This window comes from Eucalyptus grandis, chromosome 8, assembly GCF_016545825.1.
Source record: "Eucalyptus grandis isolate ANBG69807.140 chromosome 8, ASM1654582v1, whole genome shotgun sequence".
Taxonomy (NCBI): Eukaryota; Viridiplantae; Streptophyta; class Magnoliopsida; order Myrtales; family Myrtaceae; genus Eucalyptus; species Eucalyptus grandis.
In genome coordinates, this window is record NC_052619.1 from 14,686,441 (window position 1) to 14,712,842 (window position 26,402).

General features: G+C 37.4%; 2 protein-coding genes across 2 annotated transcripts; one reads left to right on the plus strand and one right to left on the minus strand.

The window, feature by feature from the left end:
- Nucleotides 1-15,034: 15,034 nt before the first annotated feature.
- LOC104416418 (fumarate hydratase 1, mitochondrial) lies at nt 15,035-22,445 on the plus strand. Its single transcript, XM_039300612.1, has 17 exons — nt 15,035-15,173; nt 15,358-15,475; nt 16,772-16,921; nt 17,283-17,393; nt 17,601-17,684; nt 18,466-18,564; nt 18,846-18,896; nt 18,972-19,021; nt 19,339-19,420; nt 19,575-19,669; nt 19,761-19,827; nt 19,949-19,999; nt 20,178-20,273; nt 20,726-20,824; nt 20,915-20,944; nt 21,065-21,130; nt 22,098-22,445. Exons 1-17 carry the CDS (start codon nt 15,073-15,075, stop codon nt 22,182-22,184), a joined length of 1,437 nt encoding a protein of 478 aa, XP_039156546.1. The 5' UTR covers nt 15,035-15,072; the 3' UTR covers nt 22,185-22,445.
- Nucleotides 22,446-23,602: 1,157 nt separating this feature from the next.
- LOC104456732 (60S ribosomal protein L19-1) lies at nt 23,603-25,815 on the minus strand. The gene is made up of 5 exons (XM_010071588.3): nt 25,621-25,815; nt 24,643-24,765; nt 24,210-24,523; nt 23,983-24,029; nt 23,603-23,895 (listed from the first exon to the last, which is right to left on the minus strand). The coding sequence occupies exons 1-5, from the start codon at nt 25,730-25,732 to the stop codon at nt 23,871-23,873; spliced, it is 621 nt and encodes a 206-aa protein (XP_010069890.1). The 5' UTR covers nt 25,733-25,815; the 3' UTR covers nt 23,603-23,870.
- Nucleotides 25,816-26,402: the final 587 nt, after the last annotated feature.

The window sequence follows — 26,402 nt, forward strand, 5'->3', positions numbered from 1 at the left end:
TTTCACTCGATCGGTTCCTTCGTAGGTGATGTGCAATTTATCCCAGACTTCTTTAGCTGTTTCACAAGAAGATATTATGTTATATTAGTAGGAGATAATGCACAATATAATGAATAAATTGCTTTTGCATCAAGAGGTTGTCTCTTAATTATCTCTTCTTGAGTCATTTCACAGGACTCAACAGCTTCTTTTCCCCTTTCTGAGACTGATGCAGCTTTAGGAATGATTCATTTGTCTACCACGTCATATTCCAAAGGATCTTTTGATCTTAGAAATGCATTCATCTTGTTTTTCCATATGCTGTATTCCTTTCCATCAAAATAAGGCGGTCTGGTGTTGCTTTGCCCTTCAACCAGACTTGGAGCCAACATACTAGCCATGGATCGTTAACTCTGAAGTAAAAAACACTTCAACTTAAATGAGTACACAGGCTCTTATATCAATTGTGAAAGCTAGTACAAACACCTAGCGGGGGTGAATAGGTGCGAAAATAAATTTTGCAGAGTAAAGTATATAATTTTGCTTTTAAACCAACTCTGTTTAGCAATAGATTATGAAAATGAAATTAGACTCTAATAATCAAATAGATTTACAATCAAAGTAAAAGAGCTTAGGGAAGAGAATAAGAACACAAAGTTTATAGTGGTTCGGCTTAATCCAAGCCTACGTCCACTCTTCCGCACTAACAACCCACCGGCTGGATTTCACTAATAATCAAAAGAGTTGTTACAGTATAGCTCATCCTTGATTCCATAGTGTAGAAACTTTGCTACACTTCCTCAAGGTCTCACAAAAGTATAAACACTCTTTTGAGTACAAGTTTTCGCTAAACAATTGAATTGACAAAGAACAAGAAGTTTCGGACTTTGGAATTCTTTTATCGCGCACATACTTGAATAACTGGAACGTCTTCCTTATATACTCCTCCATGCATTCATACCCGTTGGCACTTACCAAAGGAGCTCTTCCAATCTACCCGTTGGACAGAATCAATTAGGTAGATCTCGAGTTATTTAAGGAATATGACGATAGCCCATCAATCTTGCTCGCCCATATAATCAGGATCTAAGTTTCTATAAATAAAACATTCCAAGTATGCTTCGTCAATCAATGGATCTAAATTACCCGAATTGAAATCAAAACGAATAATAGATTCCAAGATGCTATATCCAGCCAAGAGATCTTCTTTAGTCGATAGAATCAAATCATTAACGAAATACCCAATTCTGGATAAGTTTTCTTTGACGGTCTAGAAACTGTCAATGAGGATAGACTTTGAATCTTGAGTCTCGGCGGTCCGGCGATCTTCGAGACTTTGACTAAAGAGTCTGCAAGTCTTCAGACTAGACTGATGGAAATGTTTTGTCAACTTCAAAACATGCAATGAAGTTTTCTCCAACATCTCTGTCTTTTTGCAATTCTCTAACCCAAATTTCTTGATCAGATCTTTGGCATATTTCTCCTAGTGAATGAATATACCTTTCTTCGATTGTTTGACTTGCAATCCCAGAAAGAAAGTTAACTCACTCATCATGCTCATCTTAAATTCATCTTGCATAGACTTTGAATATTTCTTGCATAAATTTTCATTAAGAGAACCAAAGATAATGTCATCTACATCCAGTAAAAAATATTTTCCTTCTCTCTTTATGAACAAAGTAGTATCTACTTTCCCTTTTTCAAAACCGTTTTGAATTAGAAACTTACTCAACGTTTCATACCAGGCTCAATGTGCTTGCTTCGGTCGAAACAATGCCTTTTTCAGTCTATTGACTGAATCGCTTTCTTGAATCTTCAAATTCTAATGGTTGTTCCACATAAACTTCTTCTTGAAAGAATCCATTAAGGAATGCACTTTTGACATTTATTTGGAATAACCTGAAATTTTTATAACAAGCAAAAGTAAATAATAATCTAATTGCTTCTAACCTCGCTACTAGTGCATAGGTCTCATCATAGTTTATTTCTTCTTCTTGAGTATATCCTTTGGCCACGAGTCTTGCTTTGTTCCTAACGACTTTTCCTTTCTCGTTTATCTTGTTCCTAAAGACCCATTATGTCCCGATTATATATTTACTTTTAGGTTTTGGAATCAGCTCCCAAATATCGTTGATGCTGAACTGTCTGAGCTCTTCTTGCATAGATTTGATCCAGCTTTCGTCAAACAAGGCTTATCTACACTTTTTGGTTCAATTTCAAAAATAAGTGCTAGAGCACTCGACTCTTCTAGCATTTTGGATCTGGTTCGAATTCCTTCATCAATGTTGCCAATGATGAGTTCTTTGGGATGACTCGACTTGTGCTTTCACTTGCTGCTTGGTTTGAAAATCTGTTGATCCTCTGCTTCGGTTGAGTCTTCTCGATCTGCTTGTTGCTGTTCTCTAGAAGTCTGAACCTCTTCGGGAGAAGTAGACTTTGTAAAGCCTAGAACAGGTTCAAACTCTTCAAGTTAAGTCTGGTTTGGTAGATTTTGCATATAATCTTGAAACTTGACGTTCATAGATTCTTCCACAGATTGATCTTCTTGTTAAAGACCCTCTAAGCCTTGCTTGAAGTAAAATAGTCAAGGAAGATTCATTCGTCTGATTTTTCTTCAAACTTTCCAGTTCAATTATTTGCATTCTTTAAAACAAAACATTTACAACCAAAGACATGGAAGTAGGAAACAATTGGCTTCTTCCCTTTATATACTTCATAAGGAGTTTTCTCTAAGATAGGCCTCAAGAATACTCTGTTGATGATGTAGCAAGCTGTAGAAACTACTTCTGCCCAAAATCGAGAGGATATATTACTCTCAATTAAGAGAGTTCTAGCCATCTCCTGTAAGGATCTATTTTTCCTTTCCACAACCCCATTTTGTCCTGGAGTGTATGGAGAAGAGAAAACATGTTAAAAACCAGATTCATCATAGAACTTCGCAAGATCCTGATTCTCAAACTCACCTCCATGGTCAATTCGTATGCTTGAAATAGCATAACATTTTTTTCATTTTGAACCTTCTTTGCAAACTTTGAGACTTACTTGCCAGAAAAATACCCAAGTGAAGCGAGAGTAATCATCCACGATTGATAGGAAATATACTTTCCATCAGTACTCTGAGTTCTGGTTGGTCCAAAAAGGTCCATATGTAGAAGCTGCAAAGCTCAATTGGTAGAAACTTGATTTACAGGTTTAAAAGTACTTCTAACCTGTTTTCCTATAACACATTAAGTACATAGTTTTGACTTTTGATAAGCTAGGTTGGGAAGACTACGAACAAGCTTCTTAGAAGAAATCTTAGCAATTTGCTTCATGTTAACATGACCAAGCTTTCGATGCCAGAGACTTGCTTCATCTTGAATTGATATAAGGCATTGAGAACTTTCTAAGTTTACATCCAGAAGATAAATATTCCCATGCCTTTGCCCAATGAAGGATTGAGAGAAGTCTTGACTCGTTCCATAACAAATACCTTCTTGGAAGTTGATTTTGAATCCAGTGTCACAAAGCTGGCTTATGCTGAATAGATTGTAGTTCAAATCTTCCACCAAGAAAGCACTATTGATAGTCAGGCTTCCAATCTTCACAGTTCCACAACCTATAATTATTCCCTTATTGTTTCCTCCAAAAGGAAATTTTTTTCTCCATTTAGTCTAACAAGCTTTATAAAACAGCTTGAGTCCCCCGTTATGTGTCTCGAATAGCCACTATCCAAATACCATTTGATTTTTCTTTTGATAGTGACCAGGAAAGTTAGCATTAAAACGGTCTTTGCCCAGTCCTTCTTAATAGGTCTCCAAACTTTGGACATTCTTTTTCAAAATGTTCTGAGCTGTTACACTTTGAATATTTAAGTGCACTTCGGCCAACGGGTTTTACAAAAACTCTTTGAAAATGAATTTTGTAAAATGCATTTGTAGGTCTTTGTTTGAGTCTCTCTTTTACTTTGAGAAAATCAATCAATGGAATGGTTTCTGAAGTCATATCTAAACTAGATTTGTTAAAATAGGGTCTTTGTACTGAAATAATTTTCTCCAACTTGTCATATCATTTTAAAAATCTTTTTGAAATATTTAAAATGTCTTCTTTCATAATAGCATTTTCCTTAGCAAGAGAATCAGAATTTTCTTTCAAATTAACAAAACTTTTATCCAAACTTTCAAACTTTTCTTTCCAAGAAATTTCATGTTGCTTGAGTTTAAAATTCTCCCCTTTTTAGTTCGGAGATCCTTTTAAGAGAGGTTTTGAGACTGAGACAAAGTTCTTCTATATACTTCGAGACTTTAACATGAATTTTTAAGTTACTTACCTTAACTTCTTAATCTGAATCTGAATCGAGTCTATTTTTTATTCTAAGTCTGAATCGGAATGGGCCATCGACATATATTGGCATATTTGTCTTCACTTTCTTCACACTCAGTGTTACTCTAGGTTTCATCTTTGAGAGCATTTTTGTATTTCTCAGTACTTCATTTCTTTTTCTTCAACAAAGGATAGTTGGGTCTGATATGCCCATTTTTCTTGCATTCGAAGTATATTACATCTTTGTCGGTTTCATTGTCATCAGTTGGTTTCTTCTGAAAATTTTGTTTGTTCTACTTCTTTTAGTTGAATATTCTTCCCTTTCTATTCAACTTTCTGAACTTTTTAATCATAAGCGCTAGCTCCTCAAAATCCATATCGTCAAGTGAATCTGTAACATTAGAATCATCGTTAGATTTTAAACCAATTGACTTCTTACCTCTTTGATTTTCTTCCTCATTGATCTGCTCCACTTCATATGATTGAAGCGTGCCTACTAGTTCGTCTACAGATAGAGGCATGATCCTCTGAGTTTCTCTAATTGATGTCTTCACATGATTCCACTCTTTAGAAAGTCCATGCAACAATTTATTGACTTTCATTGGTCCTGAGATTGGTCGACCTTGATAAGCCAAGCCGTTTATAATTTCTATGAAGCAACTAAACATATCAGTAATGGATTCTTTAGGTTTCATCTTGAAGGCTTCTTATTGTCCGAGTAGAATATTGATTTTTGTTTCCTTTACTCGATTTGTCCCTTCATAGGTAACATGTAATCTGTCCCAAACTTCTTTCGTTATTTCACAAGAAGAAATTTGGTTATACTCAGTAGGAGATAAGGCATAGTATAAAGAGTAAATAGATTTAGCATCAAGAGCTTGTCTCTTGGTTATTTCTGCTTGTGTTGTTTCGCCAGCATCTACAATTTATTTTCCTCTTTCTAAGGTTGATGTAACTTTGGGATTGATCCATTTTTCTACCACATCCCACTCTAGGGGATCCTTCGATCTCATAAATACATTGATCTTGTTTTGCCACATATTATACTATTTCCCATCAAAGTAAGGAGGTCTGGTGTTGCTTTGACCTTCAACCAATCTTGGAGCTAAAATACTAACTATAGATCTTTAGCTTAGAAGTAAAAACATTTCAATGAAATAAGCACACAGGCCGATACCAATTGTAAGTGCTAGTATAAACACCTAGAGGGGGGTGAATAGGTGTGAAGATAATTTTTTGAAAGAAACAGTAGAAGTATTTCGCTTTTGAAACTAAGTCTGAAAAATAACAGACTTTAGTAGTTAAATAGAACTACGAACAAAATAAATGAGTTTATGGAAGAGAATAAGAACATAAAATTTATATTGGTTCAACTTAGATCAAGCCTACGTCCATTCTCCATGCTGATAGCCTATTGGCTGGATTTCACTAAGAATCAAAAGAGATTTTATAGTCTTGCGATCTTGACTTCATAGTGAAGAGTCTCTACTAGTCTCTCACGAAGTCTCATTATAAGTTTCTCTCTTTTGTATACAACTTTGAGCTCAGTATTTGGAATAACAAGGAAATGGAAAGTTTCAGACTTTGAAATTTCTCTTTCACGTATTCTATCGAACAACTAGAGAGTCCACCTTAAATACTCCTTCATGCATTTTCGACCGTTGGCACTTTCCAAAGGAATTCTTTCAATCTACTTGTTGGACAGAATTAATCAAGAAGATCTCGAGCCGTTTGAAGATTGTGATGAAAACCCATCAATCATGTTCACTCATACAATTAGGATCTTGGTTTCCATAAATAGATTCTTTCTATATTTACTTGCAATCTGAAAAGATTTGATTTATCTAAATTGATTTCAATAAAGATAATCAATCATGTAGGTGATATATCCGACCAGAAGGCCATCCATAAACGATACGAACCGAACTCTTGAAGAGATAAACAAAATCTCGCATCTGGATAAGTCTTCATTCTTTAGTAGCATTCAGTCTGGAATTTGTCAGTGTGGGCAGACTTTTGATGTTGAACAGACTTTGTCACTAAAGTCTGGCAGTCTTCAAACTTTGACACTAAAGTCTGGCCGTCTTTAGACTTTGACATAGAAGTCTGGAATCTTCATAATAGACTTTAAATAAGTTTTGTCAACTTCAAAATATCAAATGAGTTTTTTCCAACACATACCCCTTTGGGTCGAATGCCATACATATATTGATAGAAAAAATTTGGATATGAGATGCTATATTTTAAAACAAGAATATTTTTCTCCATTAAAAAAAAAAAAAAAACCCTAGTTTTGCGGTTGAGGAGTTGGGTAGGAGGAGGAAGAGATGGCAAAATTTGGATGCGAGAAGAATATCTCTTTGTAATTACTACACATGTATGTATGGAATTTATATTGTTTGGGATATTATACATAATATATGGTAATTTTTCTTAAAAGCACGTCGAACAAGTTGGGCGTTATTACAATAAAATCATAAATGAATGTTATCATGAAATATTACAAATAAGCAAAGTTTACCCATTATGTGATGTCTGGAATTTTTTTTTCTATGTCCGGTAATAATATTTAGGATGATATTTTATGATGTAATTGGCTGGAGTCTAATGCATTAAATTTAAATCAATAAAGGTTGATGTGTGGGTTGATGGTGTAATGAGATGAAAATTGATTTACTACTATATTAGTTGAAGATGTGGACGGATAAACTTCAAATTTCACATTTGAGATTTTCAAGTTTAGCTTTATAGGATTTAAATTTTCCTAGCATTCAGTATTGTTTACTAATAATTTTTGTGGGTTCATCATATTTGGGGATTTATCAATGATTCGAATGGACATTGGTTTCTCTATTTATGTACTTATTTAATAAAAATTTCGGTAAGTTGACTCTATATATATATATGTGTGTGTGTGTGTGTGTGTGTGTGTGTATTTAGAAGCCCATGATTGAGCCATTAGGCATTCTCTAAATTGTACACGTCTCTCCTCATTTTCTACCAATCATATTAACCCACATGTTCCTAGAGACATTGAACCTAGCTTAGTATTGATATCATTTAGTACATCATTATCCATTCATTTTTACTTTGCCAAGAAGTAGCTCTCCCTCTCTCTCATTTTTCCACCAATCATCTTTAACCACATTCTTTTTATGACATTGAGTCTAGATTAGCTTTGAGGTCATACCTTATATCGACAATTTTATCTTTTGTCATTTAATGCCCTTACGACTCATCCTTGTTACTTGGCCAAGAAGGAGCCCTCCCAAGATATCTTCTTGTAGTGAATCTTATTAAACCATTTGCACTCTAGCAACTTATTGAGGGCCACTCGAAGCATATTGGAACACACAAACCCTCGTATTTGTAGGTCTAATGATTTTAAAATAATGATATTTGTTCCTCCTTCTTAATATCTCTTGAGTATTATCTTGGTTGAATAAGTGGGTCTTCAAGTTTCAAAATGAGAATCCCATTCCACTAACTTCCAACTACCATACCAACTTTCTTCTTTGATCTTTTGTTTTCGAATCCCATGAGTAAAAGCAAAGGTCCCATACTTGTGTTTCTATCTTAAATCTTTCACATGTGGACGGGGTGAGTTAATGAGCCATACTACTTTTTACTCTTGGGTTTCATCATTAAAAAAATAAATAAAAGAATTGTTGATTTTCGATTTTATTTGTTTTGTTTTAGGGTGACTGAAGCTTTAAGTTATCAAGTCATTTTCAAGGTCAATGAAATCCTAATAACTAAATTAGAATGATCTACTTAGTACTCTTGACTTGGTTGTTTGATAATTGACAATTGTAATTTGAACTTGATATTGGGTTCGAGAAAGTTATAATGATTTCATGTTGAATCATTGTGTTCATATGATTTGAATAGATGAGTTTCTACATACCGAGGTTGTTATTAATTGACTTCCATGAGATTCGGTAGTATAAAAAGTGAAGATGGAACGATTAAACCAAAAAGTGATATTATTGTAATTTGGCTAAGTAACCAATTTACTCGTTGATTGTTGTTGATTATTTGGGTTTTCAATGTGCACATTGAGTTGTGGATTGCTCACTTTATTGATTATTTGGACTATTGATGTGCATGTCGCTGATTTTCTAAGAACTTTATGATTACTTAAGAAATGAAAAGACATAAGTTACTCTTTTTGTATGTGATGCACGAAAAATAAATAGTGATTGTATTTTGGCAATGATTCACATAAGATAATGTCATGTACGGAATGTTGTCTTTTTAAGCGATTATGCAAAGAATAATAAATAAATGTTGTTATATGATTATATATGTAAATCATTATATTGTGTTCCATCACCCATATATTGGTGGGGGATGATGCCCCGGAATTAGAGTGCCATGTAGAGTCGAAATGCCTTAAAGTCGAGATGCCTCGTAGAGTCAGAATGCCCCAGGAGTGTTCAAGATGCCTTAGAGTAGAGATGTCCTGTGTGTGGGGAATGCCCTAGGGCTGGGATACCTTGGGAGTCGAAATGAGATAAAATCAGATGAAATAATTGATATGATGCATGACCATGTGCATACATGACTATGAATGTAATAATTGATGATAATCATGCATCACAATGTATTATGTCATTTACTTGCATTCAAGTGAATAATTTCATGTGATTATTCACTTGATAAATATATGAATGTATACATGATTTCCATCGATATAACATCCTAGATAAATTAGTATATCCATTTTTTCAATTAATTCTCACAATTGATTTGTATGTAGATGGATGTTGAGCTTTACATGTACTAAGTTGAGTAGTGAGATGATCTCCTACCTTGGACATAGGGATTTCATTTATTAGGCTTCAGCTCACTCCTTTATTTTTTAGACATGTAAACCCCCACTACTTTTTGGAGCTCTTATGCATTTTGACTATGTTTATGAAGACATGTTTGTACCCGAATCAATTGTAGTATATACTAACTGTACCTCCATTGTATAGGTTGATGTAGGACTTTTTGAATGAATTCCCCATTAGTTTGTCATGCAGTACCTGAACATCAACAATGAGATAATTGGACTGTTGAGGGGTTTCAACGGCGACGGCCACATGTCGATGACTTTCGTATATGTAGCATTTTTAGTGCAAGAGTATTGTGTTGAAGTTAGGTGACCCTATCTTATAACATCTAGGTCATTGCTCAATAGAACCTAGCGGCCTTGAATACCAAGCCATCATCATTGCCACCATTGTCATCTCACCAAACCACTATGCCTCATCGTGTCTCCACCGCACCACCCCATAACCATGTCTCCACCGCACCACGACAACTTGACCCATCACCTCGTCCACTGCCTCACTAATCACTTCTTCATGAGATGCCATGAGCAAGATTAACGTGGCCTTAAAGATCGACCATGTCTATGAGTTGTTAAAGAAGTAAATGAGGTTTACCCATCAAAACCCATGTTTATCTCTACCTGTCATCTCCCTGGGCTGCCACAAGTTGAAGACCTTTGACGAAGGCAATTTCAAAGCTAGTGAAGAGAAGATTGAAACTCAGCCACTAGTAGTGATAAGGTGGCAGTTTAAGATTAACTTAAATTCATGCAGCCACTCCACTTAGTTAAAAATTTCAACTCTACTTAGCCATAATGGTTGACTCATCTCAGCCAAGGTGGTGGAAGTAGGGGAAGTCGAAGTGTAAAAAAGAGACCATTCCCTCCTTTTCCCTCCCCTCACGACCCTCTTTATTGCACTAGTATCTTCACTGAATTTTCATCCTCATCGAACCCTCACAACTTCATTCCCTTCCTTGTCGCTCGACGCCATGACCCGCCACCTGTTCAACCTTCGTCAACGACCTCCTTAACTCAAGCAACCCACACACCATCCCATGGCCTCATCGGCTAGTCATCAAAAGGAGCGTTTGGGAAGACTTTTGGGGAAAGTCCTTGAGAAAATGTAAATGCCTTTGAGCTAAAGGAGTTTTTAGAAATGCAAATTGTGTTTAGCAAATCGTATTTGTGAAAGTCCATTGTGAAGTATTTTGAGCAAATTAGTGTTTGGACAAGTTAACTTTGCAAAAGACCTTTGTCGTTAAAAAAAAGGAAAAAATGAGAATTGGCTGGTACGCGGCGAGGGGCAAGCGGTCCGGCTTGGGCAAGCATCCGGCAAGGGTTGCCGTGCGGAGGACGCGACGACGAGGGTCACCGCAACCAGATCGAGTGGTTCGAATTGTCGCGACCAGATCGCGCAATCCCAATCGCTCAATTTGGGTCGCCGGAGGTCGCACGGCCCGGACCGGGTCGCGGCGACCTTCGACGACCCACATCCCTCGATTTTGGTCGCCGGAGGTCACTGCGACCCACATCCGGGCCGTGCGACCTCCGGTGACCCGGATCTACGCGTGATTTGGGTCGTCGAGGTCGCCGCGACCCAGATTTGGGCCACGCGACCTCCGACAACCCAGATCTGCCAAGGAACGCAGCGTCGCCGAGGTTGCAGCGGTCACGGTGACGCGACTTGCAGGGGGTCACCGAGGTCACGTGACTAGCTACTGACGGTCGCCGTGATACACCGGCCTCATGCCGACCTCTGTCCAGCTCGTCGCCAACCCCTCGCAGCTCCGCGCAACTTCGCCGACCAATCTCAACGAAGAAGAAGGTGAATAGTCACATGAGGACAAAACCAGAAAAACGAAATGTTAGTGAGGACATTTGTGGAAGAAATTTTTTTGCCTTATTCTCCTTTCAGCCTTCCGAGAAGGCCGAATGCCCAAGGCAGCTCCCAACCTACCTTGGGAAGGCTTGCCTTTGGCAAAGGCAAGTAAAAAAAAATTTGCCAAACACTAAATATTTGGCCCAAAAGCCTTTAGGGGGCTAAAGATCCTTGGCAAAGTGGTTGCCAAATGCAGCCAAATTACGCCAAGCATTCCGAAAGCTCAAGGCAAGTGGATTACTACCCATTTATGCTACGTAGGTTAATTTCCGTACGTCAAAATTGATTTCCTCGAGTTTTAGTCGCCTCAATCAAATTCGTGCTTGATTATGTTCATCAACGGCCGGGATACTTGCGTTGCAAGTAAATTGCCTTCCTTTTTATGCTATGTAGGTTGATTGCTGCATGTTGAGGTCGAATTTCTCAAATTGTAGTCGTCTCGAATAATTTTGTGCCTAGTCGTGTTAGTCGTGATTTTGAAAAACATATAGCTAAAATTATGGTTCATTAAGTTTACTGATGCATTGTTGAAATGCTGGATGCTGATATTTGCACTAATTTGAGTTTAAATGGCACAAGTCGTAGACGAATCCAAGGTTATGGTTCTTTTTGGGTCGATTTACTATAAATAGTGATTTTGCCAATTTTATGCTGGTTTTGGTGATATGAATTTGATGAGACTTTCTTCACTAAGTTGCTCATTATACCTTCTTTTATGACATACTTTAATTTCAAAAAAAAATTTAGACTTCATACGTTCAAAATATATTTGGAAAACCATACGAGTTCAAATATGTTTTCATAGACAATTTTTGGACCTTTACTCAGTTTCTATTTTTTACAGATTTTTGACAAAAGATTAGGACTAGTTCCTCCATAAAATTTTAGATCACATCTTAAATTATATCGTGAAATTTTTCCATGATTTTTGGAACTCAATTAGGTGTTCGAAATGCTAGTTTTTGTATCTATTTTATTATGGAAATCTACCCTATTTTGACTTTGATTTATGTAAAATTATTGAGACTGTACAAGCTGAACCAAGTCTTGAGTTCTTCATGAAAAACATTCCCCAGAGTCTATCTATATTGTATTAAAGTTTCATAATTTTTGGAACTTATTTGGTAATCTCTAGTGATTTCTACATACGAGCGAACTGCCCCTTTTATTGTTGATTTTGGATTTTGAATAAACTCCTTTTTATAACGCGTCTTTTGATTTGGTACTACCAACTAACTGTTTTGTGTCACTTCTCTAGCTTATCAATAATAGTTGATGGTGGACACTGAACTATTCTTGTACATTAACTCAGTGGATGACATTTTTAAATTGAATTATTGAATTACTACACCATGGTAGGAGTATATAATTTTACAAATGCTGTCAATATTTTAGGACAACGATGCCTCAAGTGGTAATAGGGATGCCTAGAAGGGTAACTTGATTCCTCTGGAAGCCTAAGGGGTGTAACATAGTTCCCCCAGATGTCCTCACAATGCTAGATGGGTGTGAGATGCCCTGTGGGTAACAACATTCCCATGAAGATAATGGCAGTCAATTCACAGTAAAAATAATCAACTGCATCCCTAAGTTTGATTTAAGCTTTATTGAGTTATTGTTTTAAAGAGAATGTTTTCCATTTGCTATCCGGATTTTGAGAAAGGTTCTCACATAAGTTGATATCACATAAGTTGATATCATAATAATATTCTGTCTTTTATATTTAAACTTTCTCATATATACTATTATTGACTTATATGGTATAGACAAGTTAGTAGTTTGCTTGCTGAGCTTTGTGCTCACTTGTGGTTGATTATTATTTCTCATATTAGCAACATTTTGGGAAGACCAAACCAAGATTTTAGATGTACTGTAGGTGAGAGACAAACATAGTACATACGTAGTATCCAAGTCAGGATGATGTAACTACTAGAGCTTTTGGGTGTAGTGTAGAATAGTGGTATCTTTAGCAGCTTGTCCCTTAGTGTACCCCGAACCTGTCGTCTGAAATATATATTTGTAGAAATGAAATTCTGCGTATATTCCTTTGAATTTTTATATGTCAGAGGTGTTCTTTAATTGTACACGCTTCTACATGCTTAAAAAGAAGTAAAAAGACTTTAGTAAATGCATTAATGTGACATATTCAGGGCAACACATAACTCTTCTCAGGAATTTTGTATTTTGTGTTTTGCTTGGATATATAATAGTGTTAAAAAAAAAAGATGCATATGTATTTTGTTAAACTCGCGTGATCATTTGATATATGATATTGTGAACACTTTAATGTGCTTCCGCGTGCTCATAATGAATATTTGAATAAAAAACCATATGTGTCGTGTGATGTTGTGGAACATCACACATGATCTTAGAACTATTTAAAAGACACAAATTCCATAGAAACACCTTACTTAATTATTGAATCTCATTACTAGTTTTGTACTATTTAATGAGAAATCACACAAAAATATTATATTTATAAAGTCAAACTATGTTAAAATCGATCATATATATATGACTCTCCACATTCACATCATTGGCCGGCTAACCCTTCTCAGGAATTAAGTAGTTTGCGTTTTGCTTGGACATTTTATTATAATATTATTATAAATATAAAGAAGATGCATATATATTTTATTAAGCTTGTGTGATTGTTTGACATAGGATATTGTGAATGTTTTAATGTGCTCCCGCATGCTCATAATAAATATTTGAGTAAAAAATAAAAGGTATCATGCTTTACGTTTTAGAACATTACATATTATTACATCACTCATTATCCTAGAATTATTTAAATGACACAAATTCTATAGATTCACCTTACTTAACTATTGTATCCCATTACTAGTTTTGGAAAACATAAAGTCAAACTATATTAAAATAAATCATATATACAAATGACTCTCCACATACACATCATAGCCGGCTAACCCTTCTCAGGAGTTTAGTATTTTGTGTTTTCCTTGGACATTATAGTATAATATTATTATAAATATAAAGAAGACGCATATGTATTTTATTAAGCTTGTGTGATTGTTTGACATATTGGGAATGTTTTAATGTGCTCCCACATGTTCATAATATATATTTGAGTGAAAAAAAAATAAAAGGTAACACGCTTGACATACTAGAACATTACATATTATTAAATCACTCATTATCGTAGATTTATTTAAATGACACGAATTCTATAGGTTCACCTTACTTAACTATTGCATCCCATTACTAGTCTTGGAAAACAGGCAAATATTATATATATAAAATCAAACTATATTAAAATCAATCATATATATAAATGACTCTCGACAGCATGTCACATCACTAGCCGGCTAAATAAAATCAATATATTTTTGCTGAGCATAATACGGGATTGAGTTTTATGCGTGCATAATTTGGTTTCCTGCAAAAGATGGAGTGCTTTTCTCTATGTATGGAAGACGAAAGTCTTATTGAAAGTCCTGTACGTAAGTCCCGTACAAAAGTACGAGTATTGTACTAACATGATTCATTCCATGTAAGAATTATCACTAACTTTTGCTGTACTACAAATAAATGATTGAATGTATATTCTAGTTTGGAGAATTAGATAAAAAGATCAATATTTAAAATAAAAAAGAAGTGATTTTCCTTGGAAATCTAATTACACCTAAACATTTTTCTCTCTGCTGCCGTCCCTTCCCTTCCCTCGCGCTCTCCTCTGGTTCGCCTCACGTCTCCTTCCTCATCGTTTTCACATCTTCCGGGAAAAAGCATTGACTTCCTCTGCCTTACCTCAGCACTCTCCTCTGACTCGCCTCCCTTCTTCTTCTCCCCGCATCTCCATCCGCATCGTTTTCACATATTCCGGGAAAAAGCTCTGACTTCCTCGGGCCCACGTCAAGTTCGACCAGTCTGTCTCTGTCTCTCTCTGTCTCTCTCCCTCCCCGTCATCGTGATGAAGAAGCCTTTGAGGGCTCAGAGTTGTCCCAGGAATTTGGGCACCTGAACTTCTCTATAAATTCACATGAATGAACACTTGAACCGTAAATGAACACTTAAACCCCCCCCTCTCTCTCTCTCTCTCTCTCTCTCTCTTTCTCGTTGCGGTCATATGGGTATCTCAAGCGTATCGGGCGCCAACGGTGCTTGGGGTTCGACTGGTTTCCGGGAGGAAAGAGACACTTTTGGACCCATCCTCGTTCCCGCGAACAAGTTCGTCCCTTACCCTTTTGTCTTTGCTAGTTCTCATCACCTCTCGACCATACTGTGAAAGTGTCTTTCGGCCATTGTCCGAAGCGCGTATTTTTGCCCGCGCAACCGAGAATCGATGAAGCGCGGGGCATTCGTCTGGCTGCTTTAAACGTTTCGAAGTTGATGGTTCGTTTTTCGTGTGTAGATTGTGGGGAGCGCAGACGCAGAGGTCGCTGCAGAATTTCGACATCGGAGGCGAGCGGGAGCGGATGCCCGAGCCGATTATTCGAGCTTTCGGGGTCCTGAAGAAGTGTGCTGCCAAGGTCGTGTTCTTCGACTGATCCCTTTTTGGCATTTCTGGTGAATTCGTTTCGGGATTACTTTGTATGGCTGAGTTATGCCTGAGGGTCTATCATATGGGTACCTAATATTTTCTCGCGCAAAAGGACTTGTCATTTTTAGGCCCTTTCTCGTTTTATACTGATAATGTTGTGCCGTTCCGACGCTAGTGAACCCACTAGTTACACTTTAGCTTACCACTCTTTGCTCTACCCTTTTGTAGGTTTCGTTTGTTTCATGAAAATAATTTTCAAAAAAATGTTCTTCGAATTTTCTAGCATTCGGTTCACAATAAAGGAATTATCTGGAAAAATATTTTCCATGAAAGGAAAAAAAGTATTCTAAAATAGAGAAAATATTTTCTACTTTTGAAAAATGAAAAACATTTTCCTCACTTACTTTTTCTTATCTCACACTTCTACAAGCCCCCACTTCTTTCTTTTTTTTAAAAAAATTTATTATTAAAAAATTCGAATTATTTTTTATTTTTCATTTCTTTTTTTTTTTTTTTTTTTTTTTTTCCTCATCTTCTTTCTCAGCCAACAACTGGGGACTAGCCATAGGTGAATCTTGAGCTCGCCCACCTCTAGCAAGCTTAGGCTTGCCACTCACCGGATTAGCGAGCAAAAGCATTGAGCTTAAGGCTCGAGGCCGTGGCTCTCGCTCACCGAACGACAAGCCTAAGCTCGCTAGAGGTGGGCAAGCCCCATGCTCATTAGCGTGCTTGAGGTTCGCTTGTGACTGTTGCTGTGGCCAACATTTTTTAAATAAAATAATTAAAAATCGATTTTTTTTAAATTAAAAATAACGAAAAATGATGATGATGATGATGATGACAACGCCGATGATGATGAGGACGATGACGACGACGACAATGATAATGATGATGATGATGATGAGTGTATGGAGGAAAAAGTGTCTCTTATCAAACAACAGAAAATATTTTTCAATTCATTTTCATATTTCACCCAAATATTGAAAAATAATTATATTTTTCTGAAAAATACCTTCCTAGAAAATATTTTTCAGAAACATCATATTTTTCGCAAAACGCACAAAGCCATAATAACAAAAAAGGAAATGGCATTCTCATATCTAATAATTAATGTCTTGAACTTTGAAGCTGTATAATCTGGGAAAATCAGTTGAAACTTTTATGAAGCAGGATGTGTTATTCACATTCCATACGTCTATTTAATTGTCATCACCATCGTATGTCATATTTACTTCAAAAACACGTTGTAGAAGGTAATTGATTGTGTCAAGGCTATAATTCTCAGGTTAACATGGAATACGGTCTCGATCCTTCCATAGGAGGAGCCATAATGCAAGCAGCTGAAGAAGTAGCTGAGGGAAAATTAAATGATCATTTTCCCCTTGTCATATGGCAGACTGGCAGTGGCACTCAAAGTAACATGAATGCCAATGAGGTGAGTGCAATTATATGTATACAACAAGGCTTCTAAGGCCTTGTGCTTTTCACTACAATATGCTAATGCCTATGCGGATTGCCACTGAAACATTGTTGCCATGTTTCTCGTTTGGGTTGCTCATATTTTTATCTGGCATCCTTCATGCTACTGGGAAGTCCTATTTTGTACGAGAGAATCATGTCTCGCGACAATCCTTACGAACTTCGAAGTGAGGGATTTGGAGTTTTCTTTTTTCTGGAAGGGGAATAAGGGCAGTTTGATTTGTTATTTCATGTGAATGTCGAAGCAGGATGATGGTAATCGCTAGATGATTTCTTTTCCTAATGATTTATGTTTTTCAATTCATGGGCTATTGTAGGTGATTGCAAACAGAGCAGCTGAAATCCTTGGCCGTAAGCGTGGAGAAAAGTCTGTGCACCCAAATGATCATGTGAACCGATCTCAATCTTCTAACGACACTTTCCCAACTGTAAGCCTTGTTTTCTTCATCACCTGGAATACCTCTGTCACTTGATGCAAAGTGTCATCCTTGACCGTTTTCTCCCACTTCTTTTAAGCCTAAAAGGGATCGGATCCGGCGCATGTATTGATGTGAACTCTATATCGTCTATAAGAGAATAAAGAACTAGAAAGTTTGTTCTTAAACAAATGCGTTATGGTATTTCTCATATTGTAGGTGATGCATATTGCGGCTGTAATGGAAATAAATTCAAGACTATTGCCAAGTCTGGGGAACTTGCATTCTTCTCTTCAGTCGAAGGTTTGATAATTGTTAAGACCTAAAACAATTCTTTATTCTATATCAAAGGTTGGATAATTGTTGAAGTGCTCCCTTAGCAATGCTCTGTGTTTGCATCATTTGATATTTTTGCTTCCAAGGATAAGGAAATACTCTAGGTTAATGCAGCTTTCTTTCTTTCAGCACGAATGTTTCACCATTCGAGATTATTTTGGCCCTTTTGTACATGACACCTTCAATCTTCAAGTAAACTTTATTGTTCTTCTTTTAAACTATATACCTTTATTTTGTCTCTTTTAGATTGTCGATGCCAATTCTTTTAAAGAATTTCCAAGTTATGCTCATGCATAAGACTGTGCGGAGGAAAGATCCCTATCCACTACACATTGTGAAAAATCCTAGTTTTTGTGGATGTTTTTTGCTTCCCATATTCATTAGCCTAAGCAACATGTGATAAGCTTCACAAGTACAGTGTTTGGGCTCATATATATGTAGTGCTTATTTGTGTGCAATGACACTGAGCTTTCTTTAGGTCATGTTGTTTCTTCCTTCAATGGAGTTTCTAATTAATGTGACTATGCTGAAAGATTCTGCACACACTCACCCACTGCACTTTTGTTTGTTCACCATGCACATTTGTGCATGTGCGTTGGCTATTTGTGTGTTTCTCTTATAGTTCTTGCGCCCGTTTTCTCCAGAGACTTCATTATCTTAAAGATGGTGCTAGTGCATGATGTTGTAACACGCAATGCTTACCTCTATTACAATCAATTAGATCATTTTCCTTCTTTTGCCTTAACAGTCCATCGAATTTAAGGATATTGTCAAGATTGGACGAACTCACACTCAGGATGCAACTCCTTTGACAGTGGGGCAAGAGTTTAGTGGCTATTGTACCCAAGTAAGCTTCCTTTCTGCTGTAGTCTAGTGGTAGCACAAATTTAAGTCTGCACTTCAGGAAGCACCGATATTAAGTTCCAAATCCCGCATGCTTAGTTGTAGTCTGTTATGTATGTACTTGGATGCCCGCTTGATTATTAGCCAGTGGCTCCGAGAGCCTCTATATCTATTGGCAACCGAAAAATGGAAAATTTAATTGTTCATATTTCTGGTTGTACAAAAGCATGATAGTTTATGTGACAACATAGAGCATGCAATTCATCCAGAATGTTCCTATTGCAGGTTAAGTATGGAATTGACCGTGTCAACTGCACTCTACCTCGTATGTACCAGGTTCGTAGGAAATACATATGTTCTTGTTCTCAATGTTCCTTATTTTCAGAGTTCTGACAGTTGAGGTTTGAGCAGCTTGCACAAGGTGGTACTGCTGTAGGTACTGGTCTGAATACAAAGAAAGGGTAGGTTTATCCTAACATAATTTCTTCAATCTCACCTCAATGTGTGCCACCCATGATATAATGGTCATGGCTCTGCTTTACATTTCTGGTTCTCATCAAATCTTATCTGTTAGCATTTGGGTGATTCAATTATAACTTTAGCAACTTGGGCTGACTGCCTGAAATGAGGAAGCATGATATGGCCAATCGTAGATAGGTTGTTTGAGGCTGTTTTTCTCTAGATATGTTTCAAAAGTTTACTTTAGTGATTCTTAGACAATAGTGACAGTTGGGGGCTTTTCTTCGACGCATCACCAATTGAAGATACTCTTGTGCAGGTTTGATGTAAAGTTAGCCGCAGCAGTAGCTAAGGAAACTAGTTTACCTTTCGTCACTGCAGAAAACAAGTTCGAAGCCCTGGTAATGCTTTTGCTATCCATGCCTTGTTCCTTACACTTTTTTTTCTCTCTTGTTCTCTCTTCCGTGTTGTAGGGAGATAACTAAGTGACCATGTGTAATCTTTTTCAATCATATAAGAAAAAGAAATTTATATCCTCCTCTATGTGCTGACCAGGCTGCACATGATGCTTTTGTGGAGACAAGTGGTGCCCTTAACACTGTAGCTACTTCTCTCATGAAGATTGCTAATGACATTCGTTTTTTGGGAAGGTCAGTCACCACCAGAGCAAGAGTTATTACCTTCTATCATTGTCATTCCTTTTCCGTTGTATTTTGTTCACATGTTTTGTGCTTAACACAGTGGTCCCCGTTGTGGCCTTGGCGAACTTATTCTTCCGGAAAATGAGCCTGGCAGCAGTATTATGCCGGTAAAGACGATATCGTAACTACTATTGCAAGTACTAATTGAAGCAACCAGTAGCTTGGGTCTTAGAACCTTAAGTTGACAAAGCTACTCCATATCACTTCACTGAACCTATTCTATTGCAGGGGAAAGTCAACCCTACCCAATGTGAGGCTCTTACCATGGTCTGTGCACGGGTAAGAATTTTACCTTCAATTTCAGTCTCTCTCAAGCCAATTTGAGAGTAGTTAATATACTAGAGTCCAATTTTATTATCTCTTAAGTTACGGAGTCGAGGAGTGTCCTCTGGTCACTCCATTTAGTCGATGAGCATCTCTAAATTGAAAAATAATCAGAACATATTATCTTTTGCAGGTTATGGGAAATAATGTAGCCATTACAGTGGGCGGATCAAATGGCCATTTTGAGCTGAATGTTTTCAAGCCAATGATTGCTAGCGGCCTCTTACAAGTGCGCTCCTCGTCTTGCATTTTGTCATTGTTTAAAGTGTATATCCTTGATTTATGAGCCAAATAATGGAGCAGCAATGCTGCTCTTAGCTACTTGATCACTATAGGTAGAAGTGGTAGCGGGCCTTGAAATTTTTCAAAATATGTGAAGCATTTGGTTTGATCATGTTTGGAAGTTCAGGAAATTATTGTTACGTGAGGATAAATAAGCAAAAAAATGTTTCGGTGTACAAACGAATATAAACTAGTATTCAATGATTACACTTAAATGAAAACAAGACAGATCATTTTCTTAACAACATAGCACAAGAACCTTTTACATGCATCTTTAGCTTCAATAAGTTTGTTATTTATTGATGCTCAACCTTTCGTTGACGTTGTGGTCTATGGTTAATATTTGCTACATCACCCCATTGACTCATCTTGCGTTTTTGCTCTTCCTTTTACCTACAGTCGCTAAGACTATTGGGGGATGCCTGTTCTTCCTTTGACAAGAATTGCATCCAAGGAATTCAAGCTAATAGGGAAAGAATTTCAAAGTTACTGCAGGAGGTCAGCTGAGCTACTTTTTATAGTATATGGGTATAATTTCTGGCTCATTGGAATCTAAAGCTGATTATTTGTCCTTTGTGGGCCTTGCAGTCGTTAATGCTCGTCACATCCTTGAACCCCGTAAGTGTCCAACCTCCTGCCGTATTTTAATCATAACTTTCAGTATATCTATTCTCCACTTTCTCTTTTTTCATATTAAAGAAAGCAGTTTTTGAAAGCAAACGATTCTGGTCTTTCCAGAAAATTGGGTATGACAATGCTGCTAAGGTTGCCAAGAAAGCCCACAAGGAGGGATCTACTTTGAAGGTGAGTTCCTTGATTCTATATTTACTTAGGTTTAGTACATTGTAGACTTGAATGGAAAGCCTTTACAGTCAGCTTGGCTGTAACTCTTTATGCTAAACAATAAGGTTGTAGAGAAAAAGAAAAGAAGATCAAACTGAACATTTAGGCTTTTCAATATGGTTTAGTTTTGTGGAAGCTTATCAAACCTAGTGTGTTATTTGACTTTGATTTGCCGACCCAACCCAATATAAACGGTTAGTATTATTCCACACTTAAACATCTATATTTGGTGTAGCTGTATATTTACACCGTGATTATGTTATTTTATATAATCATTGACTTAGAAAGTAGAAAGATTTATTAGATGAAAATAATTGGCTTTTCTTTGCTTTAATTCATGTGGGGCAAGTACAAATTGTTTACACATCAATTTTTCAGAGCTTGAGCTATAAGGAAATGAGCAATAAAATGACCCAAATCACCTAGAATATCTTACTTTTTTTTTCTTTTTTTTCATAGTTTCTGTCGACTAGCATGGGCCATCTTTAAACTTGAAGCATGAAAATGCGGTTATTTTAGCGTGTCTTTTGTTGAATTTTGAATGACTGCACGAGTTGCATTGCATCTAATAATTTTCCACTAGACATGGAAGAAGGGAATACAGTTGACTGGCTTGGAAAGCAGATCCACAGTGTGGTGTATTTTTTTTGTCGAGAAGATACGCTTGTTGCCAACCCTTGGGTTGGTCTAGCGGCTGATGGGATTTGCATATCCATGTCCAGAAATAACATTTTCTTTTTAGGAGGTATCCTGTAGTCTTGATAAATAGGTGCCATGGGGGAGCCTCCAAATATTGTGTCGTAAAAAGAGTGCTATGTTACCTGCCATAAACGTGGTGTAGCCTACTTGTTTCTCATTTCGTAAATGTATTAGTTGTTTGATCATATTTTAAACTATACTTTCTTTATTTTTCCCTATTTTTTCTCAGGAATCTGCTCTGAAATTGAAGCTTCTCACAAGTGAAGAGTTCGACAATCTTGTTGTGCCTGAAAAGATGATTGGACCATCTGCTTGAAAAGAACTGTAGATTCTCAAGACAATCGATATTATTGGCTAATGGAAGATTAGCTATTATTACAATATTTTTACGGCATTTTTTGTTGCCCCCATGACGGATGAAGGGTTTATGGGATTATAAAATAAAGAACATTATTATACGGCATTCTATCAATTGGTCTCAAGCTCTTGCTAGTGACACTAGCAGTTGATAAGGTTCTCTTCATCTCTGCTTCTCTCGAGGTTTGTATTATTAACTAACAGAGGTAATAAGGAGGCCTACAATGAGCAAGTTGTGTCCTAGAAACTTTTCGATGCCTGAATAAAAAGAGTTATTTTTCAACCAGGGGATGATGATGCCCTCTTTGAATTGTGGCATTAGTACGTTTTTTAATATCTTACTTACATTTGACATAAAATTACATTCTGCTTGAGAGACATTCCAAGAGATTGACAGCTCTTACTTACACAGTGGGTTATTCCTTTTTTAGCGGTCGTATAAATGCATAAAAAGTCTTAGCACTTACATGCAAATCAAAAGCAACCTAAGTGTTGTAATTAAAGTTTCTGCACAGAATTGTATAAGTATTCTTGTTGGGCGCATTTGCTTCACTTAAACATGCAGGACCTGAAGTTTTAATCTCACAATCGCAAGTAGTAATTGCTCTTAACTGTTTTACCGATTGTATGTCTTTCCCATCTTTTCATTGATACAATCTGCCGTGACAATATCACCGGTGCCTATCGACACTGGATTTCCTGCCATAACAATATTACTGCTTACCATGAACCATCAAACTGGTGGCATGAAATTTTGAGGTTAGCTAATTCTCTAATGTGCAAAGATCAAGCAAGAACCTTCTAGCTCGAACTCACAGAATCCCGCATGGCAAGCAATACAAACTCCCTGCCCTTTAGTCCATAAGCATAATATACTTACTTTGCTAACTGTCTTTCACTAGAGTTCTGGGAAACAAGAACAGCGAGTGATCATTTGAGCTGGAACCATCAGGCAATAAGCGGCTCCTAACAAACTTCTAAAATGGTAGGATAGGAATAAATTGAATTATACAGTGAAAGAGCTACATGGTAGCTATCCCCAGGCAAGTTAGCAAAGTGAGCCACGCTAACATCTGATAAAGGAAAAAGCTTGTTACAATTGATTAGAAGTTTACTTTTAATTTAATCTGTGTAATAAAATTCACCAATAGAGCATGCTTCACTTGAGATATATCATAAGACACATTCAACTCATTCAGCTCGAAATTGGGCAATATAGTTTTACCTAGATAAAGATATTACCAACAAGTCATATAAATATATAAATATATATATGCATATATATATAAAACAAATATATCGGACTAAGGTTCATGCAAGTTGAGGATACCGGTACGGACCTCACAGAACCAGCAGTTTAGTTGCACAAGGCACCCATGGCAGCGAGAAGAACATGCAATCAGTAAGAGGTGCACATAGCCACCTCATGCAACAATACGACAAGAGAAGAACGAAACACAAGCCACTGAATTAAGAAACAAATTCCAACATTGATCCTGGATTTTTCATAATCCTCTTTCTTCTGCTATGTAAAGTAACAACTTTGTAGAAAAGAGTCAAGTCAACAAAATTGATCTAACAAGATCACTCAAACCAGCATTGATCCACTAACTTTCACCTACTACATTTCTGCTCATCATGGATCTCACTTCTTTGCCTTCTTGGGAGCTCTGCATGCCAAAGAGAAAAGGTTCCCTTATCAATTTTTGAAGGAGAAGAACTGATCACACAAGAATGCACAGAAAAATTACACTTACTCAGCAACAGGTGCGGCAGCAGGTGGTGCTGGTTTTTCACCAGGTCCCTGAATATATTTAAGGAAAAACCATCAAATTACCGTTGCATGCTACGTATTACTGTAAAAAATGGCAAATAACAGAGAAGCACTCATCCAAAGAGTAACTGAATAAACTAAATGGTCATTTCACCATAGGACACGACTTTTTCACATCAAAACACCAAAAGACTCAGCTCTGAAACCCACCTGGGCCAATCTTTCCTCCCTCCTTGCAAATTTTCTCTCTCTGCTTGCCTTATTCTTAGCCCTCTTAGCCTCAAACTGGTCGGATAGGGTTTTCTCTCTTGCTTTCTCAGCCTTGGACTTATGAATGCTTTCCATCAGCACACGCTTGTTTTTGAACACATTACCCTTCACCCTCATGTACATATCGTGGTACATGTGCTTGTCAATTTTCTTAGATTCTCTGTACTTGCGGAGCAAGCGCCTCAATACACGCATCCTCCTCATCCAGAGGATTTTGGTTGGCAGCCTAGCCTCCCTTGTACCCTTGCGCTTACCTGCAAGACCACATTACTATGTCAAAACGAAAGTAGAGAGAGACTTATGTTTTATGCATAATGATCGATGACATCAGTCATATTGTCACATTCTAGTTGAAGGCTGAAGTAAAAATTACCATATCCAGAGTGACGGCCCTTTCTCTTGGCCTCCTTCATTCGGCGAGCACGAGACCGAGAGTGGATCTTCGTTGGCTTTCTGATGATAAACCCATCCTTGACCAGCTTCCTGATATTTTGACCTACGCACACAATCTTGTAATATCAATTAAAACGAACCTACTAAAAGCAACAGATTCCATTATAGAAATGATAATACCACGATACAGGTGCTCACAACTAAGAGACTCAATACACCCTTAAGACAAAAGCAACTGATACAAGCGATGAAATGGTAAAATTACCACATAAGAAAATGAACTTGGTCCAGATTTCACAACAAGAAGCGACAAAACATGAAATTTGCTAAAAATCACGAAAACAGGGCCTTTCCCCATCCCTATTGGACGTTAAAATTGACCATCACATAGAAGTATTTCGCCATCATGTAGCAACCGAAACAGTCCCCAGAAGGGTAAGATCAAGCTCTACGAACAAGAGCTATGCTACTCGCGACAAAATCGTCTCGCCATTTCCATCCCCATGACACCCCCACAGGCCAAAATGCGATTCAATTCAACATCCCATCTCACCCAAATTTAACCATCGTCCGTAAACAACGCCATCCGAAAGGAAACCGAAACACATCATCGCATTACACTCCCAAGTCTTTCTTCTCAGCAGACAACGAGCTCGAAAGCTCAGCTCAACTACGAAACGGTAAACCACCCATTAATCCCCATTAATCCTTAGCAAGCTGCCGAATTCCCCTCGCGAAGCAATCCTAAAAGGCCTGAACAGCGACGAAATACCACAACACGACCGCCTCATGATGCCTAACAAAGTTTCAGCCTCCTTATCCAACAAGTTCCTTTTTTGATTCGCCTTAGCTAATATGAGCAGTGAATAAAGATCGAAATCGATAAAAAAAAAAAAAACAAAAAACCGGCGGAAACCATCAAGAACAGGCAAGGAGAAAGGCGAGGAGAAGGCGTTACGGGAGTTGGCCATGGAGATCTCGTTGCCTTCATTGGGGTCCAGCCACACCTTCCCTCTGCCGCACTTCAGCACGCTGGCCGCGAGGCGCTTCTGGAGCTTCAGCGACACCATCTCTCCTCCTCCTTCTCCTCCTCCGATCTCTCTCCTCCTCTCCGAGCGGCCGCCAGTCGAAGATGGAGGCAACAGCGGAGGTCTAGGGTTTTATACTTCGTCGTCCCCGAAATGGCGTTCTGCCCTAGGGTTGCTCCTGCCGGGTTGGGTCTGGATCCGATTTTTCATTGGGCTTGACCTTATGGGCCTACGCATCACGGCCAGAGCCGGATTGGTTTCTGAAGCGGGCTTGAATGGGGAAATGGGTTTTCGGGTTGGGCCTACTAGCGAGTGTCGAGGCTACTCGCTACGCGAGGTTAAATGAGAATTTTTTATTTCGACTTTTCAAAAAGTGTCCGAACGACCCTTTTGTTTCCTTAATTGAAAAACGAGGACGGCACTATTTCCTCCCTATTAAACTTAATGCGCATGTTTTATTATCGATTGCCAAATGTTGGGAAGCAAGATCAATCGCCCATTCACCCTCCTTTGATCTCTCCCATCCCGTATTCTTCATATTCTATTTTTATTGTTAACTGACTGAGATAAAATTGAATTGGAAAAGTAATTAATCCCTAATGCTCTATTTGTTTTCACAAAAAATGTAACATTTTTCTGGGAAAGTGTTTTTGAGAAATTATTTTTCAAGAAAATAATAATATTTTTAGCATTTGGCTAAAACTTGAAAATG